The sequence below is a fragment of the Macaca nemestrina genome, chromosome 12 (assembly GCF_043159975.1).
Source record: "Macaca nemestrina isolate mMacNem1 chromosome 12, mMacNem.hap1, whole genome shotgun sequence".
NCBI classification, from domain to species: Eukaryota; Metazoa; Chordata; class Mammalia; order Primates; family Cercopithecidae; genus Macaca; species Macaca nemestrina.
The window spans coordinates 43,389,926-43,414,484 of NC_092136.1; the positions used below are offsets into that span (position 1 = coordinate 43,389,926).

General features: G+C 34.9%; 1 protein-coding gene across 7 annotated transcripts in view; it reads right to left on the bottom strand.

Annotated features, from left to right (window-relative positions):
• The window catches only part of LOC105487018 (anoctamin 5), a 99,945-nt gene that overhangs the window by 16,280 nt on the left and 59,106 nt on the right, over nt 1-24,559 (bottom strand). For all 7 annotated transcript variants that reach the window (XM_011750285.3, XM_071074961.1, XM_011750284.2 and 4 more), the window contains 9 exons: nt 22,639-22,773; nt 22,164-22,269; nt 21,999-22,059; nt 17,466-17,617; nt 15,250-15,324; nt 13,283-13,505; nt 10,748-10,917; nt 9,997-10,094; nt 2,723-2,853 (listed from right to left, as the gene is read on the bottom strand). In XM_011750285.3, the coding sequence (XP_011748587.1) occupies nt 2,723-2,853; nt 9,997-10,094; nt 10,748-10,917; nt 13,283-13,505; nt 15,250-15,324; nt 17,466-17,617; nt 21,999-22,059; nt 22,164-22,269; nt 22,639-22,773 (1,151 nt within the window). The remainder of the gene's footprint in view (nt 1-2,722; nt 2,854-9,996; nt 10,095-10,747; nt 10,918-13,282; nt 13,506-15,249; nt 15,325-17,465; nt 17,618-21,998; nt 22,060-22,163; nt 22,270-22,638; nt 22,774-24,559) is intronic.

The following is a 24,559-nucleotide window of genomic DNA, read 5'->3' on the forward strand; positions in this document are numbered from 1 at the left end:
TGTTCCTCTGGAAGCTTCGTCTCAGAGGGGTTCCCAGCCATGTGAGGTCTGCCCCTACTGAGGGGTGCCTCCCAGTTAGACTACTCGGGGGTCAGGGACCCAGTTGAGGAGGCAGTCTGTCTCAGATCTCAAACTCCGTGCTGGGAGAACCACTACTCTCTTCAAAGCTGTCAGACAGGGTCATTTAAATCTGCAGAGGTTTCTGCTGCCTTTTGTTTGGCTATGCCTTGTCCTCAGTGGTGGAGTATACAGTGGCAGGTAGGCCTCCTTGAGCTGTGGTGGGCTCCACCCAGTTCGAGCTTCCTGGCCACTTTGTTTACCCCTCAAGCCTCAGCAATGGTGGGCACCCCTCCCCTAGCCTCGCTGCCATCTTGCAATTAGATCACAGACTGCTGTGCTAGCAATGAGGGAGGCTCAGTGGGCATGGGACTCTCTGAGCCAGGCACAGGATATAATCCCCTGGTGTGCCGTTTGCTAAGACCCTTGGAAAAGCACAGTATTAGGGTGGAAGTGACCTGATTTTCCAGGTGTTGTGTGTCACGGTTTCCCTTGGCTAGGAAAGGGAATTCCCTTACCCCTTGCACTTCCCAGGTGAGGTGATGTCTCGCCCTGCTTCACCTCTCGCTCGGTGGGCTGCTCTCATTGTCCTGCACCCACTGTCCAACACGCCCCAGTGAGATGAACCCTGTACCTCAGTTGGAAATGCAGAAATCACCTGTCTTCTGCTTCGCTCATGCTGGGAGCTGTAGCCTGGAGCTGTTCCTATTCTGCCATCTTAGATTCAATCTACTTTTTGAGATCAGGCATAATGACTGATTCATTTGTATATTCCCAGCAGCCATCTGTGTGTGTGTGTGTGTGTGTGTGTGTGTGTGTGTGTGTGTGTGTGTATGTGTGTGTGTGTGTGTGCTGGAAATGGAAATATACATCTTCTAGAATAAGAAATTTGTTAAGGTCTTGATTCTCCTTACTATCATGACATCTTTCTAAATAAGTTTTATTCTCTGTCTTCATTAAGACTCAATGGAGGATCACATCTGTGTAAGTTGGCTTATCCCCACACTTTTATTCTTTTGTTTACAACAATGTTTTGGGTAAAAGAACCCATGCAACTAACAGCCCAAGCTTCCCAAATGATTGAAGAAAAAAAATAAAAAGCCATTTAATGGAAATGGCTTTCCATTAAAGGAGAAAATTAAAAAAATTCCATTATTCTTCCATTTTTAAATATGTTTCAAATGTTTCTGGAATTTAGTTTCTCTCATCTGACTGAATCGGTCTTGTTATCAAGTGAAAAAAGTACATATTCATTTCCTTTTTTCCCTGCTTTCTCTACCTAACCTACGAGGTAGAAAATGAAGAGGAAGTATTATGTAGAAGCAACACGAACTTTCTAGGTTCACATCTAATATCTCTACCTAAAATCTTTGTGGTCCATAAAAATCTTATTAAACTATGCAAGTTTCAGAATCCACAACAATAAAATGTGTAGAATAATGAATACTCTGCAAAATTGTTTCAAAATCAGAGATAATATATAAAGTTTTCAGAATAAATTAATTATGTCTTAATAAGTGGTAAACAATCTTAAGAAACCTTTATTTCAACTTTTTAATGTCAGTAATAATCTCTGATGCAGGTATGTGCAAATTCATTTGAAACTTACACAATTAATTAAAAATTATAGCCTCATCACCTTATAAAGCAAAGATTATCTGAGCTTACAAAGAGTTGTATAAAATAGATTCTATTTGTCCTAAATTTATATTTCAATCCATGTGTCACATAAATGTATTGCACTGGAGAAGCATGAAGAATTTTGGATCATCTCATACATTCTACCATGGTTTTACGGGCTCTTGAAAGGTAAGAAAATTTTTTTCTTGGCAGGACACTGGGGCTTACACCTGTAATCCCAGCATTTTGGGAGGCCAAGGTGGGTGAATCATGAGGTCAGGAGATCGAGACCATTTCCTGAAGCAGGAGAATCGCTTGAACACAGGAGGCAGAGGCTGCAGTGAGCCGAGATCGGGCTGCTGCACTCCAGCCTGGGTGACAGAGCGAGACTCTGTCTCAAACAAACAAACAAACAAACAAACAGTTTCCTTAATTCTATGAGAGAAACAGGGAAAGTTGCTTGAGATAAAACACTCTGAGCAGACCATATAAGCAGTTCCCAGAAAAATCTCTCTGAAAGTTGCTCCTCAAGAGTCTCTTCTCTATTCAAACCTTGCAATGTTTTGGATGTTTCTTGTGTTCAGCTTGTATTTCCCTTACATAATCACTTTTAGCCTTACTTTTAGCCTCACAGAAAGGACATACACTAACTGCAAGTCAAACTCTGGAAATTTTTCCAAGCAACTTATTTTGTCTTTGAGCTGTCACTGAGGCAAAGAAATGGAGAAATAGCCATCAAAGCAAATTTGAGATGGGTGTTAAAAAACGACTCTTACTTGATTTGGTTCAACAATATTAACATTCAATTAACAGGAATTATGTCTCTGAGATTAGTGTTTTGAAACTAAACTTTATTCCACAGTCTGTTTGATGGAACAGGGAAATAGGGAACAAATTTTCTTTATATCCCTCCACTTATCGTTTTTGCCAATCAGCCAGTGATTTATTGAACACCTACCACGTGCAAGGCAGAAAGAAATATCAGGAGCTGAAAAACCACTCATTCATGCCGACTCTATGTTTCAGAACAGTGGTTAAAAATTACCTGTTTCTAAGTACTCATAGAAAAGCCCAAGGGGTCCAAAACTTTCAAGGTCATGATCCTGCTCCCATCGACTATACAGCTTCTCAGAGTTTGTCCGAGCTTTTCGGCGTCTCCACCAATTCAAAGCCAAGCTGTTGGAAATGATAAAAGTTAATATTATGAAATGTAACTAACAAGAAAACGATCGGAGAATCAGAGTGTTAGATCTGGAACCTAGCAGAAATTAGAAACTGAGAAACTTAAGATCACAGAGTAAAGGGAAATGACTCCAGCCAAAGTGCAAATCAAAATCTAGTGTTCTTTTCATGATACATGCAGAACTCAAGAGTTCTTTATTAGGGTGATCGAGAAAATAAGACAATCTTTACTCTGTTCAGAGAAATATATTCACTCAGAGACAGCATGGCTAAGGAATAAGTGGAGGAGAGGGTTATCACTAAAAACCACTTACTAATCCTGATGCTGTCATGATGCTCGGAAGAAAATTCAAATTTAAGAATAATGTGAAAATAAATACAATAACATTATAATATTAATATAATATATATATTATAATATATATAATATTATATATAATATATTATATATATAATATATATAATATTATAATAAATATAATAACATACAATAAATACAATAACATTAAACAAAATTTTAACCAACTGTATTCCATGCTATATAAAAAGATGATATATCTTGAGAATGTATTACTTTTTTAAAAAAGAGAGTTTTAAAAAAGAAAATAAAATTAGCAAATCAATAAATATATTACATTGACTGGTTTGAGGTGAAAAATATAAAATCATCTCAATTGATGCAGAAAAATGTATTTGACGTATTAAAACCTACTTAGGAAAGAAAAATAGAAACAGAAAAAAAATTATTTCAATCTTATCAGAAATATCTACTAAAATCCTAGGGCAAACTTTCCCTTCCTTCCTTCCTTCCTTCCTTCCTTCTTTCCTTCCTTCCTTCCTTCCTTCCTTCCTTCCTTCCTTCCTTCCTTCCTTCCTTCCTTCCTTCCTTCCTCTTTTCTTTTTCTCTTCCTCCCTTCCTTCCTTTCTTTCTCTTTCTTTTTCCTTCTTTTCTTTTTTTCTTTTTCTTTCTCTTTCTTTTCCTTCCTTCATTCCTTCCTTTTCCTTCCCTTCCCCTTCCTTCCCTTCCCTTCCCTTCCCTCCCTCCCTCCCTCCCTCCCTCCCTTCCTTCCTTCCTTCCTTCCTTCCTTCCTTCCTTCCTCCCTCCCTCCCTCCCTCCCTCCCTCCCTCCCTTCTTCTCACTCTCTCTCTTTCTCTCTCTCCTTTTATCTTCCTCTATGTCTGTCTCCTTTATTTCTTTCTTTTTTGAGACAGGGTCTCACTCTGCCACTCAGGCTGGAGTGCAGTGGTGCAATCACAGCTCACTGCAGCCTTGACCTTTTCTCCTGCCTCCACCTCTCAAGTAGCTGGGACTAAAGGCATGTGCCTTCATGCCTGGCTAATTTTTAAATTTTATTCTGTATGATGGGGTCTCATTTTGTTGCCCAGGCTGGTCTTGAACTCCTGGGCTCAAGCGATCCTCCCTCCTCAACCTCCCAAAGTGTTGGGATTACAGGCATGAGCCAATGCACCAGGCTGCAAACATCATTCATAATAGGGAAAAGTCTGAAGCATTCACTTTAGAATCAAGAACAAAATAAGAATTTGCATGACCACATTCAAGATTACTGGAGATCTTAGGCGTAAAATAAAATAAGAAAGGCAAAATCATTGGAAATAAAGGAGAAATCTGTGATTATTAACAGTGATGTGATTGAATAGAAAACCCAAGTGAAGTCAGACAAAATAATTAGATATTAGGATTTATTAATATATTTCATTCCTCTATACCCACAACACACAAGTAGAAAACGTATATATTTTTTAAAAGATATCATTTACAATAGCAAATAAAAACTACCTAGAAATTGATGTGACAAAAGATTTATAAGACCTATATGTAGAAGTTTAAAATATTTATTAGAATTCATTAAAGTCCATTTTAAGTGTTCACGAGTAAGAAGGCTTGGTATTATTTTTAAAAATTCAATGGTTTATATTGAAACAATTAAAATATAATTTCAATGAAAAAGCCAAATTATTTTTCCATGTAAAATCTGACAAGATGTTTATAAAATTTATATAGATTGATAAAAGACCAAGAATAGCCAAGACAGTTCTACAGATAAAAAATAAGTTGATAAATGTTGCCCCACAAGATATCAAGACTTAGAAAACTGTATTAATTAAGAGATTGTAGTACTGTATTCACAATAGCAAAGACATGGAATCAACCTAAATGTCCATCAGTGGTAGAGTAGATAATGAAAATGTGGTACACATACACCATGGAATGCTAGGCATCCATAGAAAAGAACAAGATAAGATCATGTTCTTGGCAGGAACGTGGATGGAGCTGGAGGCCATTATCCTTAGCAAACTAATGCAAGAACAGAAAACCAAATACCACATGCTCTCACTTATAAGTGAGAGACAAATGATGAAAACACATGGACACATAGAGGGGAACAGCACACACTGGGGCCTATCAGAAGGTGGAGTGTGGGAAGAGGGAGAGGATCAGGAAGAATAATTATTGGGTATTAGATTTAATACCTGGATGATAAAATAATCAATACAACAAACCCCCATGACACAAGTTACTTGTGTAACAAACCTGCACATATACCTCTGAACTTAACAGTTAAAAAAAGAGAGAGATTGCTGTACTGGTACAGGGATAAACAAATCTTGGGATAGAATGGAAAACTTGAAATAGCCTTGCACTTGGTATAATTGTAGACAGTATTTATATGGCATGTAGATAGTGTTTATATGGCATGTGGATAGTGTTTATATGGCATAAAAAGTATTGTAGATAATATTGTATGTAGATGAATAGTATTCTAGATGATGGAGCACAGGAAAAAGGAACTTTTCAATAAATGGTAATATAAGGGTTTATACAATATATAGTTTATAGATATATATACACATATATGTACAAAATAGACTTGTATCTCATATCAAACATAAAAATCCTGTCCATATGTATTTAGAATTTGAAAGTGAAAAACAATAATGTTAGAATGTATAAAAAATTTAGAAGTAAGTATATGAGAATATATTTGTATATGTCTGTGTGTTTCCATATAACTTTTTATCAGTACATCTGTATATCCAGTATTTTGCCCAGAACCTTACCTTTGGCATAACTTTAACAGATATAGGAAATAATAATGAAAATGTCTTATAATCCCAGGTAGGAAAATATTTCTTAAACAATTGTTTAAAAATGCTAACCCACAAAATAAAAGACTGATAAATTCTACCATATTAAAGTTATGTAATTTTGTTCATCTAAAGCAATGGTTTCCAACTGGGAGTAATTTTGCCCACAATGACACAATTGCACTCTCTGAGGATATTTTGGCTGTCCCGACTGGAGAGGGATGGGTTACTGGCATCTAGTGGATAGAGTCCAAAGATGCTGTTAAACATCTTACAATGCAAAGGATAACCCGTACCCCACAGCTAAGAATTATATCAATAATTCTGTGGTTGTGACACTGTGACCTAAACATACTATTAAAAAATAAAAAGATGACAGTTATCTTAGAATAAAATGTTTTCAACATATACAACCAAAAAAGAAGCAAATAAACAAAAACCAGTAACCAGAAGTTTAAAAGTATTCATAGAAATAAATTGAAAAAAAGATTGACAAGTAGGAAAATGGTTAAACAACATGAACAAGCATTTAATCGAAAAGGAAACAAATATGGCCAAAAATGCTTATTCGTGTTGTTAATCAGAAAAAATTATACTAAAATGAGATATCATTTATAGCCTCCAGTTGACAAAAATTAATAAGACAGTATGAAGTACTATAGCAAATGTGGATTAAGAGGAACATTTATATATTGCTTATACTCAAGCTAAAACACAAAGAGGAAAAATGAATGATGTAAAGAGGAAAAAGCACCTGTGATTTCTGAGACACTATCAAACAGATGAGCATACTGTAACTGAAGTCACAGTGGAAAAGAGATCATCCAGTTCAAGAAAGAGAACATGGCTAGAAATTTCGGAAGCTCTTTCATGTGCTTCATTCCATTTATAAATTCTTCAATCCCCACGTCCATAGCCATTATCTTAAATTTTATAAGAATCACTTCCTTGCTTTTTTAAAAACTAGTTTTGCCTATGATCCATTTTGAGTACATTTATGAATGAGGTGTAAGTTTCACATAGCTTTTTATTATTTTGCACATGGGATGTCCAATTGTTCCAACACCATTTACAAAAAAGCCTACTCTTTCATCAATGAATTGTTTTTGCACCTGTCTTAAATTAAATGGTCCTGTTTGGCTAGAGCACAAATTTCTGCAATAGCTGTTTCTACAATCTCTACTCCGTTCCACTGGTTTAAATAACTATCCCTTCACCAACCCTACATTGTCTTGATTAATGTAGTTTTTAGTAAGCGTTCAAATTGAGTAGGGTATTTCTTACAGCTTTATTCTTCTTTTATCATACTTCTTTGGGTTATTTTAGTTAATTGGCCTTCCATATACATTTTAGAATCCACTTGCCTATACCTATAAAAATTCTGCTGATATTTTGATCATAGCAACAATAAAGCGATATATCAATTTGGGGATAATTGACCACCAACATGATATTTCTCACCATTTATATAGTTTTAAAATTTATTTAAGATTTTATAGTTCTCCCTACACAAATTCTATATGATTTTAGATTCTACAAAATTATTTCATTTGTTTGGAGCTAACAAATTCTGTGCTAACCAATGTTTCTTCCATCCTGTACTTTCACTTTGTGATCTCCTTTTGCTTAAGAAAATCTTTCAGTAGTTCTTTCCATGACAATCTATACATGCAAACTCTCCTAGTCTTTTCATGTCTAAAAATGTCTATTTTACCAGCACTGTAAATAATAGTTAACCTGGTTCTAGAAATGAAAAGGGAACATTATTTTCACTGAGAACCTTGAAAATACTATCTTTTGGCATCTAATGCTATTGATGAGAAGCTGATGATAGTATAGACGACATTCATTTGAATAAAGTTAATCTTTTTCATCTAAGATTTTTAAAGATTGTCGGTTTATCTTTGGTGTTCTGTAGTTTCACCATAATGAATCAGGGTGTGAACTGAATTATATTGTCTTGAATTGAATTCTAGTATCTTGATTCATACTCAGAATTTGTTTCCATTTCTGAAATTTGTGTTTTTCCTCATTTTTGAAAAATGTTCAGCAATTACCTATTCAAATATTTTTCTCCTTCACCATTCACTCAATTCCCTTTTTCTGGAACTACTAGTAGATTAATGTGGAAGCCTCTTAATCTAACATACCCTTATTTTATTTTTATTAAATGTCATGTATTTGTTACACTGTATAAGGTAGGTATTTCTCACTATTATTTTCCAAGTCACTAATACATTCTTCAAACATGTCCAGGCTGGAATTGTACTCTGGAATTTTCCCATCTATTGTATTCATTATTTAAAGTATAATTTTTCACATATGTGCAATTGCTTCCATTTCATATTTACTTATTCTTATTTCATTTCTGTCCATTTTTATTTATTTCCTTATCTGTTTTAATGACAGTATCACCTTCCCTTATGTTGTTAGTATTATCAACATCATTTTTTAAGGGCTTTGCTAGAATATTCTAGTTAGAAATATCAGCTGGAGTAAGTTCGCTTTCTAATAATTGATTTTGTTCACAGCCTTTGTAGCATTAAATATTATCACATTTTGAAATTCTGGTTATTAGGAAAGCTCGGGGTTTTTGTTGTTAATTTTTTTTTTTTTTATTCTTTTACCTCCCCTGTCTTTTGTCTCTCTCCCTCTCTGTGCATATGTATCCCTCATCTTCTGTTTGGTTTAGGTATTGCCTCCATTCAGTCCTCCGGGTTCTCAATCTAGAGCTAGAACTTAAAATAAAAGTTTGGGGGCCAGGCACTGTGGCTCACGCGTGTAATCCCAGCACTTTGGGAGGCTGAGGCGGGTGGATCACCTGAGGCCAGGAGTTCCAGACCAGCCTGGTCAACATGGTGAAACCCTGTCTATACTAAAATTACAAAAACTTAGCTGGGTGTGGTGATGTGTGCCTGTAATCCCAGCTACTCAGGAGGCTGAGGCAGGAAAATTGCTTGGACCCAGGAGGCAGAGGTTGCAGTGAGCTGAGATTGCACCATTGCACTCTAGTGTGGGCGACACAGTGTGACTCTGTCTCAAAAAAAAAAAAAAAGGTTTGGCTATTTCTCTTATGGATGTGGTATATCTAAGCATGAAACTAGAAGGTTAGGCAAACATTTATTGCCATTTGTGAGGATAAGTCCGTGCTCTTCTTTTGTTAGTACTTGAAATAGAGCCCTGAGTGGCACTATGAAAATGTGTATATATTGGAGGTGTGAAGGTGCAGGGATGGTGTTTTCAATCTTCTTTCATGAGTGAGAATAAACCCAGTCTCTGGCTTCAAGTGCAGTTAAACTGGATGAGCCGCTGTATTAAGTGGAGCACTTTTACTCCACTTTATATTGCATACCAAGCCCCGACACAGTCATTTCCTAACTAGGAGCCGTGCAGGATCGTAGACTTATGATTTTATAATTCTTTCTCTTTTTATCCATGACAATGTCCATCCACTATTTGAGATAAATTGTCAGTTTAGTTTTCTCTTTTTATAATGTATTCATTATTGCTGTGTTTTGATCAGAGAGCAATCTTTCATTGACCTGAAAGTCTCCATCATTTCATTTACAATCTATTTTTATGTCTAGATTGCATGACACATGGATATTTTTACAAAGTTCACCTTTTAGTAATATCCAGAAATAATACACAGCGTGTAGAATAAACTGCAGAGGATATAGCATTTAGATGTCCCAGTGAAATCTTCACAGGAGAGAAAAGTAACAAAAATGCACATTTAAAAGATTGTATTCATAACATTATATTGTACCTCATAAATACAGATAATTATTATTTGTGAAATAAATTTTTAAAACCTTGCCAGCCATGGAACCAAAATAAATAAATAAATAAAAATAAGAGTTTATATTACCTTAATGCAACCTTCACTGTTGATTAAAAATAAAGCTTTCTTTTGGCTTAAACATTTTCTAACGAAGGCATCATGATAATCAAAAAATTCCATCTTGTTCCAGAGGAAATCTCTCATGGTTACTTAAATCAAATAAAAAGCTTGTAAGTCATACATACGGATAAATGGCTTCTTTAATGTTTCCAAAAATCTGTTTTCCGGTCATTATAATGGTCAGTTGCGTTGTCAATTCTATAAGACAGCCTCCAGGATCACACTAGTCAGAAGCAAGATGGGAGAAAACAGAATTGAATGATCAAAAAGATGGAAATTTGCAACATCTAAAGGAAACCCTAAACCATAAGATTAGAATCTCGAGGTTTTGGTTGGAAGGGTTAAGAGATATTTAGTCCAATAGCTCCAAACCTGATCACAGACCAGTGCCGGGCTAGCTGCATTAGATTCATCTGTGAACTGTGTTAAAAAACACAGATTTCTGGATCTCATTCTTAGAAAATTCTAAGTCTTTATATCTGGGTTAGGGTTGGGAGTTGTTATATCTTCCATTCTCCAAAATTTGGAAACCATGGATCTGTTCTAACTCTACTACCTATAGTAGAACCATTTCTACAGAAAGTAATCAGTCTTCCCTTGCAGGAAATTTTTAGGAATAAAGACTTTATGTCATTTTATGTCTCATATTTTACTGCCAAACCATTGGCAAAATGTAACTTCTTGCTCAAAAATAAACTGAGAAGTTTATCAAATGACAGGATTCATCTGTGAACAATACTCTCTATGGATACAGTCAGTGTCTAGGTATCTTTTGTAATTTTTTAGCATGTGAATCAGTGCTTGGCACACAGAAAGTGGTTAATACTGAGGTATTGAAGCTACACACCTCACCTCACCTCTCAAGGAAATTCTTACCTCTTCACTTCTCCACTCATCAAATAAATATGTGTATTTTCCGGGATAGCCTACGAACTTCCCTTTAAAGAAAGCTACGTAGAAGCAGGATGAGTAAAAATTTACAAACTGAAACAGGAACATTTTCAAGGTAAGACTGCTCTCATACTCCTGGTATGTTCGAGGAATTTCTATTAAGTAAAAAAAAAAAAAAAAAAAAAAAAAATCGTTCAGTGCATCTTCTTATTTTTCCTTGAACTTCATACTCCCTGGGACAAGTGAACATCAAGTAACTACAGATTTGTGTTAGATTTTCTGTTATACACTTTGTATTAAACTAACCACTGGAAAAGCCTAGGAAGCTGTTATTACCACAGTCAGAGAGACAGCATTCTTGTCTTGGGGTTACACAGAATTTGAAATTCAAACCCAGATGATATGGTCTGGCACTCTGTCCCAAGCAAAATCTCATGTCAAATTGTAATTCCCACGTGTCAAGGGAGGGACCTGGTGGGAGGACATTGAATCATGGGGGTGGTTTCCCCCATGCTGTTCTCTTGGTGTTGAGTGAATTCTCAAGAGAGCTCATGTTTTTATTTATTTATTTATTTTTGAGATGGAATCTCACTGTGTCACCCAGGTGGAGTGCAGTGGTGCGATCTTGGCACACTGGAACCTCCACCTCCCAGGTTCAAACAATTCTCCTGCCTCATCCTCCTGAGTAACTGGGACTACAGACGTGTGCCACCACGTCTGGCTAATTTTTTTGTATTTTTAGTAGAGACAGGGTTTCACCATGTTGGCCAGGCTGGTCTCAAGCTCCTGACTTTGTGATCCACCCGCCTCGGCCTCCCAAAGGGCTGGGATTACAGGTATGAGCCACTACACCCGGCCAATTGAGAGCTAATGGTTTGAAGGTGTGGCACTTCCCCATGTACTCTCTCTCTCTCCTGCTGCCTTATGAAGAAGGTGTTTGCTTCCCCTTTACCTTCCACCATGATTGTTAAGTTTCCTGAGGCCTCACCAGTCATGTGAACCATGAGTCAATTAAACCTCTTTCCTTTACAAACTACCCAGTCTCAGGTAGTATCTTTATAGCAGTGTGAAAACGAACTAATACACTAAATAAGAAAACGAAATAATACACCAAATAAGAAACTTATGCTCATCTCCAAACACTATCTGCTATCCTATAAGCCACTAGAACTCATCTGTTTACAATCAGGTTTGAAGAAAATAAGATCACGTCAAGGGCAGGGATGATTTCCAACAGAATTGTGTTGCCCTCTCATGAATTCAATGGCTATATTAATTTTGAAAATAATATGATTAGCAAATAGTGGCAGAAATAGTACACATTTTCCCTCTCCTTTATTTAAAATGCATGAGCATGATCTGTCATTTAATGAATTCTAAAGATAACAAACTATTAAATTATCTTCACCCTGCAATAGAGGGTCATGAAGCACAAAAATGTAGAAAAGTATGTTTTCCTGAGCTGATGATCTCCCAGTAGCATGAGCTGATCCAGCCAAATCATGACATTTTCAGCAATACTGAAAGTATCACAAAATATTTTAAAGACACAGATAACTCCCCCATTTTAGTGAAATGTAGCTGTATTCCTACAAAACTTGTAATGTGAACTTGAATGATTTCTTTTTCCCCACTGAGGAAAATAGTGAGTTTTTAGGTGCTTTTAAAAGCAATTTATCTGCTGTGATTTTCTCACTGTTAACAGCAGAAGTAAAAATGAGAGAGAACTCCAAATTTGAAGATAGTATATAATGAAAGTCTCATCTCAGTGCTCATTCCAGCACTGACTGAATAATGTGGTCTTTTGCTTGACGTCGGCCATGATGCCTATGTACAACAGATTCAAAGGAGCTTGAGCCCTGGAGTGAACTCAGAGAAGAGGCTGATGCCTTGATTTGAGTCTCCGATCTTACTGCTAACTTGCCAGGAAAAAGAGCAAAAGCGACTGTGCTCTGTGCTGCTCTACCTAACTCAATCTCTCACTTAACCTGTGATCCCTTTCGATAACTTTCCTTGTGGCTTTAAGTAGAAATGTTAATATTTTAACAAGAAAATAATCCAAGTTCTATGAGATGGCAGTAGAAAAGAAAAGCACTAAAATTTAGATTTATTTAGGAGAAGCTGACTTTTCCATTTTTTCAGAATAACTTCCAAAATCAATACTTTCTAAGAACCATACACATGAAATAACAATTATCTGTGTCTTCAGTAAAGTGATTATTTTTCTTAGGATTCAGCTAGACCCATCAAGGGAGAATTAAGACAAGAATACTCAGAAAGATAAATAGAGTCCAAATTCTTATTTTTTTTTCCAGTTCTTTTTGCTGCTTCCGTTATAATGGACCTTGAATTGTGGCTCTTAAGCAATTTTGAAATAGCAGATATGAGTCTACCTATAGAGAAAAATTGCCTTAAAAGGTACCCTTTGAAAATGAACTCCTGGGGAGCTGATCCAAAATAGACATATAGCATCAATAAGAATCATTCTTCAGAATCACACTAATGATTTGGCGAGCTTACCCATTTTTGTGATCCATGCAGATATCTTTTCATAAAAGAAATTCAAGATCAAGATGACAATAAAGTTCAAGCATGATCCTGTGAGTGATGTGGTTATCTGAGGAGTAAGGAAGCTTTTGACCTGCTTTAAGGATGCATCACTTTCCATGAAACTAGCAAGTGTAGCAAAGACTGACAGGCGATACACAATTACAGCTACCATACTGGTGACCACAAGAGACATCTGGGAAAGGAAAACAAAGAACTGCTATTTGGGTCTCTGCATCTCTGTTAGGAATACATATCTAACATATTGATTATTCTGTTAATCTCATTATATGAAGTTTAGCAGGTCTCATGTGCAAAGCAAACTAAGTCAGTCTCTCTTTCCCTAGATGGCAAGATGTGAACACTGGCAAGGTAAAAGGGTTAAAGATAAGGCATATACTAGCTGCTGGTTAAGTCTAAAAGAAATGTCTTCATTGTTCATCCTCTAGGCTTATTCTCTAGTAGGGAGTGGCAACCTATAGTAGAAGGCCAAATCCTGCCTGTGGCCTTGCCTGATCTTATATGGTCCTTAAGTTAGGAATGTTCTTTTGCATTTTTTTTTTTTTTAGACAGAGTCTCACTCTGTTGCCCAGGTTGGAGTGCAGTGGCACAATGTTGGCTCACTGCAAGCTCTACCTCCCGGGTTCAAGCGATTCTCCTGCCTCAGCCTCCTTAGTAGATGGGACTACAGGCGCCTGCCACCACACTCGGCTAATTTTTTGTATTTTTAGTAGAGATGGGGTTTCACCGTGTTAGCCAGGATGGTCTCGATTTCCTGACCTCGTGATCTGCCCACCTCGGCCTCCCAAAGTGCTGGGATTACAAGCGTGAGCAACCGTGCCCAGCCTTCTTTGGCATTTCTAAAGGTTATAGAGAAAAGTAAAGGCAATTATGTTCCAGAGACTATATGTGGCACAAAGCCAAAAATATATATGGCTCCTTTACAGAAAATGTTTGCTGATGCATGCTCTACATTGAAGTTGAAGATGTAGAATCAAGATCACTTATTTTCCTAAGAAAAATACATGCCAATATTGCATTTCACTTCCCCTCAGAATATTGCCATTAGTGCTCTAATATGCCTGGTAGTTTAGAAATTTATATAGATTCTGTATAAATTTTGTACACTTCCAATATTGCAAAAGCACAAAGATGGCTTTCTATCAATCATTAGAAATTTTATTCTAAAAGTTGAGGAAATGAGTCAAATTAAATGAAAACTAGAAATCAAAACCAGAAAATTTTCTGGGGATATACTCCAGATTTCTCAAAAGAGAGTCCTGAATTAATGATTCTCCCCGTTTTATTTTATCACATCTCCTTAATAATTATTACATAATCTAAGAAAACATATTTTTACTGTTTTAAAATATGAAAATAATGTTATCCTTAACATTTCTTGTTAAAGATAAATCATACGGGGTTTATGGACTAGTGAGTCTAAACTATAATCTACAACTGTCAATTATTTATATTTCAACATGCTAACTAACCCCTTAGAAGGTAACACTGCCTGTTTTCCTAAAATTAAACATTAACTGTTAAGAGGGAACACATTTGGAAAAAGGAAGAGCAGGAAATAAAGTGGAAATAAAGATACATTCATGATTTTTCTAAACTAACCAAAGAGTCTAGAATCAGAGTAAGTTTGTTATTCTGTCCTGATTTCAAGTGATCACTTAAATGAAGTGTTGTGAGGCAGGGAGGGACAGGCTTTAAGACAAAGCATCTCCTCTTCCTCGAGATCTTTTCCCAAAGTTTAATTATGGAAAATCCCTATAAATTACAGTTTATTTTGTGTAAGAGCTATAACCAAGATAAAAAGACCAGGGAGGGAGAGGGAAAGGAAGGACTCAAGAGACATTGCAGATAACACTGTTGAGATAGCTCATTTAATCACCTGTTGAAGAAATTATAGCAATTTTTAAAGAAATGCTCACCCATAATGTCACTGTGGCTCCTGAAAGAAAGTACCATGGAATACGTGCATATAGAGGCATGTAAGGTTCCATCTCCTGTGATGTTGAAGAAATCACAAAGAAATTCAAAATCTCCCCTCTAAGTCAAGACTCCAAGCACTAGTCAATATCATAGAGCCCAGTTAAAGCAGGAACCTCCCAAAAGGGCCTACTATAGGCCATGGAAAGCTACATTATAGGAATGGTTCCTTCTCTTGAAGGAGAAATCTCTAGGCGTCCTAGATGGGGTATTTTACACATGATATGAGACAAAATGGATACACACAATTTCCTAAATGCTGAATTACGATGTTTAGGGCCCGGCACTCAGTAAATAAAGTCAAATAACGAAGGTTGCTGCTTAGGCAGACATGCTTTATGATGTTTAATGGTGTTATAATTTTATCTAATTGAATCGAATTGCATTGCTCTGCAATTGCTCTGCATAATATTAGATGCTTTCTTTATATTTTTCAGATAAACTGTGTTCTTCCACATAGCTCAGGAGCCAAGACTTCCACCTTTAATCTTTAAGAGTCATTAATGAAAGATATTGATTATACAGCTGACATTCTTAGGCACATCAAGAAGCAAGTAGATTTTACCTAAAAGAAGCAAAAAATAATAAAAGAAAAAAAAAGCTGTCAGCAGAAATCAAAATCATGTAATTCTATAACATAATATTTCACATTTTAAGAATTTTAAGGGTGTTCTGAATAAAAATACGACTCTCAACAGGCAGGGTAGGCTGTCCAAGAGTCCTACAGACCTCAGAATGTGTGTGGATGTATGTGTATATGTGACTGTGTACATGTATATTCATGTATGCACCCAATGTATGTGTGCTCATGCATGTGTATGCATATTTGTGTGGGTGCACGTGTGTGTTCCCAATGCAGACTTAAATGTGACGGTTCTGGTTGCCCTTAAACACTGAAGAAGCACTGCAATAATTAAAAATAAATACATAAATAAATACATACATAAAAAATTCTGTTTCTTGATTTCTAAACCACGAAAGCTAAGTGAAATCAATGATTCACAATAAATCAATACATATGGCTTTTCAACCAGATTCAAATGTAAGCATTCAATACATTTTTTTTTCTGTTAATTTTTGGCAAAGCTGATGGGACTGCTTTTGTTTTATTTTTTATCTCATGAAATAGGAATAAACATCATGTCATTATTCTGTCAATATCTTTTAATATATTTTCTTAATTTCAAACTGCCACCCAAATTGTTAATGTATTTTCTGAGATGCTTTCATGCTCTTTGGAGATGTTTTTGTGATCTTCCAATGAAACTCAGTAATTGTTTAGTGAAGCCTAAATGGTGAAAATAATTTTAAATGTTACATTGCAAGAATAGTTTTCTGAAGAGAAGAGGGAATTCTACTGAAGAGAGTGTATTTGGGACACATATTATTCTCTTTTAAATAGCAGCAGGAAACACAGTGATTGTAGATTACGGAAAAATAGGGGCTCGAAAAATATGTAACCAAGATTCTGGTCTTTAAAGGAAAGCACTTCCATTTTCACATGAAAAAAGTGAGGTACCAAAAAGTTAAACAACTCAGTTAAGAACATACAGCTGGTTTGTCAGCTAAGCATTCTAATACATAGACTTCTTCCCCCACACACCAATACAATGATTGTCAATATAATTAATTAAAAGGGGCCATGTGAAGAAAAGTTAATCTAATAAAACAATCACTCATAAGACCTCAATCTTAATATAAATACTATGTTAATTTTTATATATCACTTAGGATCATTTCAATGTCTATACATTTATATACAAAACCCACAGCATACACACTATTTTCCTTTTTGAACTTAGTTTAATGTTATTATGCCTTGGATTTGTTTCAAAATAATTTAGTGACACAAAGGAGTATGAGTATGAATGAAACAAGATTGTCCATGAATTAAAAATGATTAATTCTGAGTGATGGGTTCATCCATGTGGTTCATTATACATTTCTATCTACATTTGAAAGTGTTTGAAAATTTTCATATATATACATTCATATATATGTATTTATATACATGTATGTATATTAGAGACAAGTAGTTTATGTCATTTATATGTTGCAGAATACTTTAAAGGCAAATTAAACTATGATTATATGAGAAGAAACCTATGGCAGTGTGTCCATTGAGATATGCTGCCCATTTCAGAGTATTCTAGTCTACCTTGGTCACTGGATTCAATTTCCTGTGTTTACACATAGCTTCAAATTCTGGTCTCAGCTGAAGCTGCTGCTGTTCCTCTTCAAAGTCCACCAGGTCCCACTCATATTCCAGTCTGGCTTGTCGTTGTTTCCAAAACTCCAAAAATAAGGTGACTACAGGTAAACAAATATATATATAAAAAAAGATATAAAAAAAAGTTAAAAACTTTTTCAACTTTTCCCTTTAATCGCTTTGGTTGCAGGATGGTTCACATGTTTCAGGTGGCTATTGTTTCACTGTTGTGTTTGATTAAAACTTCATCAACTATTAATGTTGGCATAATATTGTGTATCCGATAACACACTGAAAAAAAAACTCATACAAAAATTTAAATTAATTTCTTGGTCAGTGGTCCAAGCAAGAATTATTTTCAGACATATTAATAGATTTCTTCATTCAGATAATTTGAAGTAATATTTAAAATTAGCTTTTTATTAACACTGAATTTTTTTTTTGCATGTATCTTTTATCTTTTATGGAAATCATTTAAGTCATTGTACTGCTTTCTCAGGCTTAGGGAAATATACCTAGGAAGCATAAAAGTCAATCCCCAGCACAATTACTCTCTCTTTTAAAATACATATATTATGTATACACACAAAACTTCAGCTTTCTTTTCATGTCTTTATTTGAGTCTCTTCTGTCACCCAGGCTGGTCTCAAACCTCTGGCCTCTAGTGATCCTTCCACCTCAGCCCCCCCAGAGTGCTGGAATTATCAACTTTCAATTGAAGAATATATATTTACAGAAAAGTACACAAAATATAAAAGTACAATTCAAAAAAAATTACAAAATAAATATACCCATATAATCAGCACCAATATAAAAAATATTCCATTACAAATGGATTTACATAAATGGTATACAACTGATAGTTTTTCGTGTCAAGCTTTTTTTTTTTTTTTTTTGGTTCAACTTTGTTGCTGTGTGCAGTGAAAATTCATTTATTTTCATTGCTGCATAGTATTCAACTGTATGGTTAAATTGCAATTCTGGTTATATATTCTTGGACTGACAGACATTTGAGTTGTTTCCAGATACCTGCTATTACACATAGTGTTGCTGTGAACATTCTTGTAACCTACTGGTGTGCATATACATGCCTTTCTATTGGGATATACTTAGGAAGAGAATACTAACATCTCCAATATGAACTTATGATTTTATCATCTATAAAAGATTCAACTTTCTGACTCACTACCTTTTAAACAATGTAAAGAACTATGGATATCCATACATTTTTTAAAATCCTAATTATATTTTTATCATTGTAGTCATTTAATTGCTGTCTCAGCTTCCAAAATATATTTTTCCAGTGCAAATATATCTATCTTCTGACTGTTGGTTTTTTGTTTATTTGCTCATGTATACATTGGCTTATGTTTTCCTTTGCTCATTATTTAAACTTTAAAGAAATAGTTAAACATTTATTAAGTGGGAAGAACACTGTAGACTAACTACTTAACCATTTTAAAGTGTACAATTAATTATTGTGGACCATTAGCACAATGTTGTACAGACCTTATTCATCTTGCTTAATTGAAACTTTAAAGTATGCTTACTGATTAATAACTGCTCATTTCCTAATCCTCCAACCCCTGGTAACCACAATTCCACTCTTTGATTCCATGAGTTTGGCTATTTTAGATACCTCATATAACTCCTCCAGTCAAAAAGTAATTCAGCCCTCCTCTGTACTCCCTCAGCATTTACAATGCACTTCTATGAAAGTAGACTTCAGATTCTTTCCCAATTAGATTGTGACTTTCTTAACCATAGGTTATATTTCATTCACTTATTCATACTATCATTTAACACTGGTTGTGAATTTCATGAGGCAGAAACTTTTACTCTATTAATTTCATTACTGCTGCATGCAGTAAATACATTGTTAGCAGGGAGAACAGTTTCCTGAACTTGATACTGTTAAACATTTTAATATTTGCTTGTTTGTTTATACCACAACAGGACAACTACCATTAATTTTAGAAGCAGTATTTGGTTACCATGGCTATGCAAGAGATTGGATGTCATATACATAATGCTAAAACGTTTAAATACACTAAGCATTTAAAATTTTTTGTCTCAAAGTTTGTTAATGCTGAAGTAGAAATAAGAAAGTTGGCTGACATAGAAGGGATTTTGAGATAAATTAATGATGGTACAAAATAGCTAGCAAAAAGAGTACTGTAAGGAAAGAGAAATGATATGGACTAAAACCAAAATTGTTCCCATGATTTCTATGGACTTTTGTGATTATAAGTATATAGGAATCACAGGATTCACATATTTCCTGAAAAGGATTTCAGGAAATTAAAGAGACCCTTGGTTTGGGCCTTACATTTTATGCCTAAATAGGAATTGACCTTTTTTATTTTTAAGAAGAAATACAATTAGCACTTAAATTATTCATTGATGCAACATATATTTGAATACATACCATATGCCTAGCCCTGGAACTATGGAGATGAAAGCCATGGTGTTTGTACCAAAGGAGCAAGTAATCTAGTGATGAACCTGGCTTATACACAATGACAATCATGGAGGCATGTACACTAAAAATGTGTCTTACAATCAAGGACTATGTATGTGCATATTTAAATTCCTATTGCCTAGAATAGTACCTGTTCTAGGGTAGAAACTTTAAAAACTAGTTGCTGAATTATATTAAAGTATAAATACAATGAAATCATTAAATTTCTGAAATAAAGCATAGGTGAACATCTTACATTATCTCTGAGTGGGAAAGGTGTTCTAAAGAAACACAAAAACAAGAAAAACCATAAGGAAAGTTTTATGACCAGTAATATATATTAAAATGTCCATTGACTATGAATGAGATCAAATGTAAATTACAAACTGAAAAAAATATTTGCAATTTCTGTGGCAGACAAAGGATTACTGTACTTATACAAAAGTACCTGTGAATTATAAAAATAAATTAAATACTTCAAACATCAAGGAGAGCCAATGGTCAGTAAATATTAAAAACGTGACCAGTCTCACTTGTGATTAAGAAACTGCAAATAGTGCTGTGATAGTGCTGTGGGGTGCTCCACACACACCCACTCTTCTATTTATGATGTAATATAAGGCAGGTGTTGGTGCACAATTTCTCTCCATGGAAACAATGGAAAATTCTCACAATGCATTTGTTTTAATCATGCACCTATCATTCATTTTCGATTCCAAGTAAGGAGAGGTAGGATTTGGCAGCCTCATGATAAATAGATGTATATACAACAACTTACAAAAACTGGGGTTGCTGTTAAACCATTAATAAGATTTCTAGATTCTTTGTTCTCTTTGAATCTAGGGTGCTCTCTTCAGACCACAGCAGCCAAGCAGAAATGAGAGAAATCCATAAATCCCTCTGCTTTGCACAAATACCTAAAAATTTTGATGTTATTTGCCTGGATAATGCAGCCCTTGCCCAGTTTTTTTGTATTTTTTGTTTTTTGTTTTTTGTTTTTGAGATGGAGTCTTGCTTTGTCCCCCAGGCTGGAGTGCAGTGGTGTGATCTGGGTTCACTGCATGCAGCTCCACCTCTCGAGTTCACGCCATTCTCCTGCTTCAGCCTCCCGAGTAGCTAGGACTACAGGCGCCTGCCACCACGCCCGGCTAATTTTTTTTGATATTTTTTAGTAGAGACGGGGTTTCACCATGTTAGCCAGAATGGTCTCGATCTCCTGACCTTGTGATCCGCCCACCTGGCCTCCCAAAGTGCTGGGATTATAGGTGTGAGCCACCGCACCAGGCCACCCTTGCCCAGTTTTGAATGGCACATATTTGTGTTTGTTAGAGGTGTTTTTTAATTGAGAAAAATGTCTAATTTACACCCACGAATTCCAAGTTTTGTGATATATTTTAGACCAGTCTTTAGGTCTCTTCTAACAAAGTTATTCTTACAGAACATATTTATATTTTCCTTGCTAATGATAGGAAAAACTTCATGACACTTTAACTTTCCAAATGAAACGGAAAATATGAAGTCCTGGGCAGGGCATTTTCAAAATTAAGGGAAATTCCACTTTATATGAAGGTTTTTAATGAATGAATGTGGAAGTGGAAACTATAACTTGACAATTTAGATGAAATAAATGTTCATTAGTCCTCAAGTTTTTGATCCTTGTTCCAGTTTGTATACATGACTCAATGTCTTCCAGCCACAAAATATTTGTTTACTCTCTCCTGAATTAAGTACTTTTTGAGCCTGTTTTTAACACGGCACTGAAAGACAGTGAGAAATTAATGTATTTGATGTTTCAAAAATTATGAGAAATGAGAAATGAGCTGATGTTTAATAGAGACCTTTGTGGACCAAGAACCAATGGCCACTAATATGCACTCCATCACTGTATTAATGCTAACAAAGACCCAATGATCTAAAACCACATTTGGTATGTAAGATATTTCATCTGTCATATGTTATATGGAGACAAAACAACACATTAATAGGAAGAAAGCTGTTTCTTTATGGGACTATTTACTCACCCCAAATTCCCATGAATATTGCAAAGAACACTGTTGACTCATTATCAAACAAATGGGAGAACTGTAAAAATAACAATAACAATAACACAAAGATAATTTAGTACTAAATGTAATGAAAAGGAGGAAAATTCAAAGCCTTTTCAAGATATTACAATGTATACATACCTTTGAAGCCAAACACGTACTATTTAGTCTCCAATAATCACACACTTGATCGCAGAGTGGGCACATGATCATCTGACCACCAATCTCAGGGTCACAGATTTCAGTGCTGCAAGAGGAACAGCCAAGTTACTGAAAAGTGATAGGCGTTTAGGTAAAAGTCCAAGCTGTTCTTATTAGAACAACTACTTATATAACTTCTCACATATAATAGAGGGGGCAATCAAGCAGCAATTTCTATAGTGGGTCAAGTCATGCTTTGAGGAGTAGACTTTTCAGAGCCCATCATTAAAAACAGATTTTCCATAAAGCACCAGGTGAGAGGCTACTGTTATGTTTGAGTAGTTTTTGGAAAACATCAATTATCTGCTGCTATAAGGAAACATTCTGAAGGAAACACCAGGGAAAGAATAACAACAGCTTCGTTTGGCACAAGATAAAGACGTTTTCTCTATCTGGGCAACTCAGGTGCACTTACCTGCTTGTGTTATCTTCCATTGATAATAAACCATAAATAAAACAAGCTAAGCCAACTACAGCTGCAAAGAATAGCATTTCTGTGTAAAATCCAAGAAAGACAAAATAGATACCAATTTTTTCTCCATAATAATTCCTGTTGAAAAGAGTAAAAACAGAATCAGAATATGGAAGAGTGTTATAGTACAGAGAGCCTTGATTTTTTATTCAGACAGGCATATATTCTAATTTTGGCTCCATTGCTTTCTAGACATATAATTTTGGTGAAGTTACTCAACTCTTTAAACTTCAGTTTCCATATCATTATCATGTTTTAACACAAGATAGTACTTATTCCATAGTGAAAGGGCTGATACAAGGATTAAAAGGGATAACGGATATAAGTAGAAAGTCAATTAAATGGAATTTAAATTTACAATTTAAATAAGATAATTTGGAAAGCCTCTGTATTATAAAGATAATTTAAATGGTCTTTAAATAAACTACAGAATATTCTACAATGTAATTTCTAGGAATGAACTTAACAAATCAAAACCATATCCAAAATCTGCATGGACTTTTGCTTTATCCCTCTTTCTAAAACTGAAAACATTTCTCTGACCACATTGTAGGTATACATTTCCATCTTTCTCCAAGTCTGAATCTTGGAAGTTTACAGGATTATAACATAGGTAGCAGGCCAAGGAATTAAACATGACTACTTTAGCAAAAATTCTATGAAATATGGAGCTCAGCTCTTGGTTTTCAAAGAACTGAAAAGTGACAGCATTTATTGGCACAACCTTTTAATTCTCGCAACCGAGTATCTTGTTTTTAACCGAGTACCCCATTTAGCAATGAGAGAAAGTAGTTTTCTCCTCCTCAGAAAGTCAGGTTTTCTTGTTATTGTTGCTGTTTAACCTGATTAATCCTCCTCCTTGTTCATATAGATCCCAGCTCATCAAATCTGTGAGTCTTTCCACAGTTTCCTAGGCAAAAAGATGTGATACCTTTTGTGTTCTAGTAGCGTGCTATATGATTCTATGAAAGTACTTAATATTAAATTGTAATTTATATATATGCTCAACAAGAACACATATCTGAACATAACAGTTATAAATGTTTTTTCACAATGATATTTTAAAATATATTTATCATATACAATATTAATTTTATTGAACCTCCCACTCTTCATATTTCAACACTCTTAAAATTAGCAGATATCTTTCTGCTTATCCTGTCTTTTTTCATGCTTTTCAGTGATGATGAACATTTTTGCATTGTTAATTTCCCTAATTTGGTTTTCCAGATCACTATAAACTTTAAATTAAATTACAATGCTATAATATTCCCCTGTTAATCTGCCATTCACAACTTCCTTAGCTTACTCATACTTAGAGTGAATGAACTTTGTTTCTCCCAGTTTTTTGCTGAAAAATGTAGAAAATACTGTGATAGTACATAACATCAAAATCAGAAAAAAGTACAAACTTATATTTTATGAAATTTACTGTTTACCATGTCTATTTTAATGTTTTAAAAATTACAGAATCAATGTTATTAGAAATATAATATCAACATTATTGCTATAGACTTAAACATTCTTTAATAATTCATAAGGAAACTGGATATTTCAACAACCTTAGTTTTAAAGTACTACTTTTTTCTCCTTTTTGATTGTCACAATTCTTATTCCTTCAGCATAAAAAATAAAATCCCTCAAGAACTCTAGACCTGTCAAAAAGAGAAATTGCTGAGAATTTACTAAATGAAATCAGGCAAGTATTTATTACATGTGGAAATATACAAATTATTTTACTAAATTTTGGACTTGGGTGTCTAACAGTAACAGATTAACACTAAATAATCTTTCAGGATCTCAGAAAGCAAGAGATATTTATTAGACTTGCAATATGGTTAAAATGTATACATTATTGAAATCA